Below are 2,694 nucleotides of genomic sequence, written 5' to 3' on the forward strand. Positions count from 1 at the left end.
ACTGACGAGCCGCACTTTGTAAAGAAAAGTGAAATATTTATAAGGTTTCTATGGGAGATTTAACTTGCCTTTGTTGCATCATTCAGAACTGCGATTGCTATTTTATAACATTTGACCGCCAGGAATTAATTGTAGTTACGGTGTTTTGAACCATGTGGTCAAACGGGAAGCCTCTGTCACATAGCCGAATGTTGAATAGGATGTGGACGGGAGGTTCGGTCATGATCAATCGGTTGACTGGTGGTCGGGATGTGGTTGGCTGGTGGTCGGGGAGCGGTTGGCTGGTGGTCGGGGTGTGGTTGGCTAATAGTCGGGGGGGGGGTGTTTGGCTGGTGGTCGGGGTACCAGGTGTGGTTGGATTGTGGTCGGGGTGTGGTTGGCTGGTGGTCGGAGCGTGGTTGGCTGGTAGTCGGGATGTGGTTGGCTGGTGGTCGGGGTACCGGGTGTGGTTGGATTGTGGTCGTGGTGTGGTTGGCTGGTGGTCGGGGTGTGGTTAGCTGGTGGTCGGGGCATGGTTGACAGTCACATATTTGACTCTCATTTATTTTCAAAAGTTTCTGAATATGTGGTAGGGACGTAATTGCCTACTAGAACCGAATTTGTGTACCAATTGATTTTTGGACATTTATTTCTGTATGGTACTAGGGATGTGCCGTCTTTCTGTTTTATTTTTGCGTAGCTAGTCATAGTCTTCTGAGACTGATGACAGAAAGCACCAACCAAATTGGCCACTTCTATCTGGCTTGATTAATTTACCTTACCGTGTAGATCTCCCTATGACGCACACAGTTTTACGTACTGTACAGGAAATTCCAACCAGACCTCTCCTCCGGGTATAAACCAGACAAATGCAGTTATTCATCACAGCGTGCAGAAGATATCCATCGTTTGGTGTTGAAAGAAAAACCTACCTATTATGTTTCTTAAATTTAACAAATGTAGAACGCCAAATATAGTTCTAGTTGTAACAATTCCATAGAGAAAAAATGCTCAATGAGTAACACATCTATCACAGCATACAGAAGATATCCATCGTTTTCTGTTGAAGGGAGAAAACAATCATCATGTTTCTTTACGAAAATCATTCCTACCTAGCAGCAAATCGTGCATGGATGTGTGGGTACAAGCTGGAATGGGTGGAAGGTTACTTAAGATATTAGTGTAGAATCGGGAGCAAAAAAGAAAATCAGGACAAAATGTGGTTTCTGCAGTGAGCCCTGAATTGCCTGAGTGGCGACGTTGAAGTAATTACCGCATGCCGCATAGTTACAGCAACTGCACACCGACAAACAATGCTGAAGACGATCATAGACACATTGGCGCCACTGAAGAGTTGCAGACGAACACTCTAAGCGCGTTCCACCAATTTGGACTCTTAAGCACTGCCTTGAAGGCTAATTTTAACCCCCGGATGCCTAGTCAGGTGTGGAATTCTTGCTGTGGCAGCATCTTTTATTGTAATTAGTGCAACGCATCAGGAATAAAAGAATGTATGATACCATCTATAGATAGCTCCTTTGAATGGTGAGTCATGCAAACCCTTAACAATGGAACTCGTGAAATGTAACAGGATGTCTAACCCCATTAGTTTCGAGATTCGGTCACGAATGCGTCGATTCCTAATTCTTGACTTATTGAAAGAAAGTTTGACCATGTTATAATGTTATCCACCATTGAAGATGAGTTTTCATGCTTATTTGATCATCTTTTCATTCGGGGGAGAGGATAAAAATTCTTCGGTTAGACCGTAAATAATTACATTTTGTATTTGGATTCAGTCTGCTTGAAATCCCGTCCATTCTTTACGCCGTAACCAGAGTCTTGATCTTTACGGTTTGAATGGATCAATCTGCTTTCCTATGTAAAACTGCCGGTTGCCGGCGGTATAAGCTACTTAGCAGGTGAGTTTGGAGCAAAACTGTCCACAGGGAAGGTGCTTGTCAATATTCGCTTGGGATAGAGTTCACGAGAAAGTTCTATAACTTGAATGCGTATAAAGCGTACAAAGCATGTCCTGAGTTAGATTAGTATAATTAGTATCACTTTATTGTTATACATTGTATTTGGAAGTAGACCAATTTCTTACTACTGTTAGTAGAACTGTTAGATATTTTTATCATCACCAACTATGTATGTATGTTAGCATCACCAACTATGTATATATATTTTGCCAAAAGTTGTACCCGCTACATCTGTTGCGCATTTAAAATTCTTCTTCTAAAAAAAAAAACTCGATGGCCTGGCACTAGCTTCGGCTTGCTTTCATTATTGTATCATCACTATCATGATGTACATAGGCAAATCATAACGTGCCGTTTACTAGGAGAGAACCATCATGCAGGCAGCTGACTCTTTTACTTTAGCTGCGATAAGGTTGGTCAGTATCTCCCTCCAGCAGCGTGCTTCTGGTAACGATTGTGGCACTTTTTTATCTCAAAGATAACATTATTCCTGACAATCTTTTGAGGGCAGTCATGCCAAAATCATGGTCAATATTTCCTCTAGCATGAGTAATGGGTCTCATAACTTTGGTAAGTTTTCCATTGCCAATGCGAGGCATCTGATGTTCAACTGATCTTAACTCTGGGTATCGACCTGAACATTGTTCCTGCTTCTAAGGTGATGTACATGGAGTAGCTTACACTTCCCCAACGCTTTTACAATGCATATAATGTATGCATACTATATATATAT

At 41.9% G+C, this 2,694-nt stretch overlaps 1 protein-coding gene across 1 annotated transcript in view; it reads right to left on the reverse strand.

Annotated features, from left to right (window-relative positions):
• Window positions 1–303: 303 nt before the first annotated feature.
• Window positions 304–2,694, reverse strand: part of LOC109485562 (leucine-rich repeat-containing protein 4B-like) — a 46,790-nt gene continuing 44,399 nt past the window's right edge. Inside the window, exon 2 of the mRNA XM_019789250.1 lies at window positions 304–497. Within this exon, the coding sequence (XP_019644809.1) occupies window positions 304–497 (194 nt within the window). The remainder of the gene's footprint in view (window positions 498–2,694) is intronic.

The sequence above is a fragment of the Branchiostoma belcheri genome, unplaced genomic scaffold (genome assembly GCF_001625305.1).
Source record: "Branchiostoma belcheri isolate BF01 breed outbred unplaced genomic scaffold, Haploidv18h27 scaffold77, whole genome shotgun sequence".
Classification (NCBI taxonomy): Eukaryota; Metazoa; Chordata; class Leptocardii; order Amphioxiformes; family Branchiostomatidae; genus Branchiostoma; species Branchiostoma belcheri.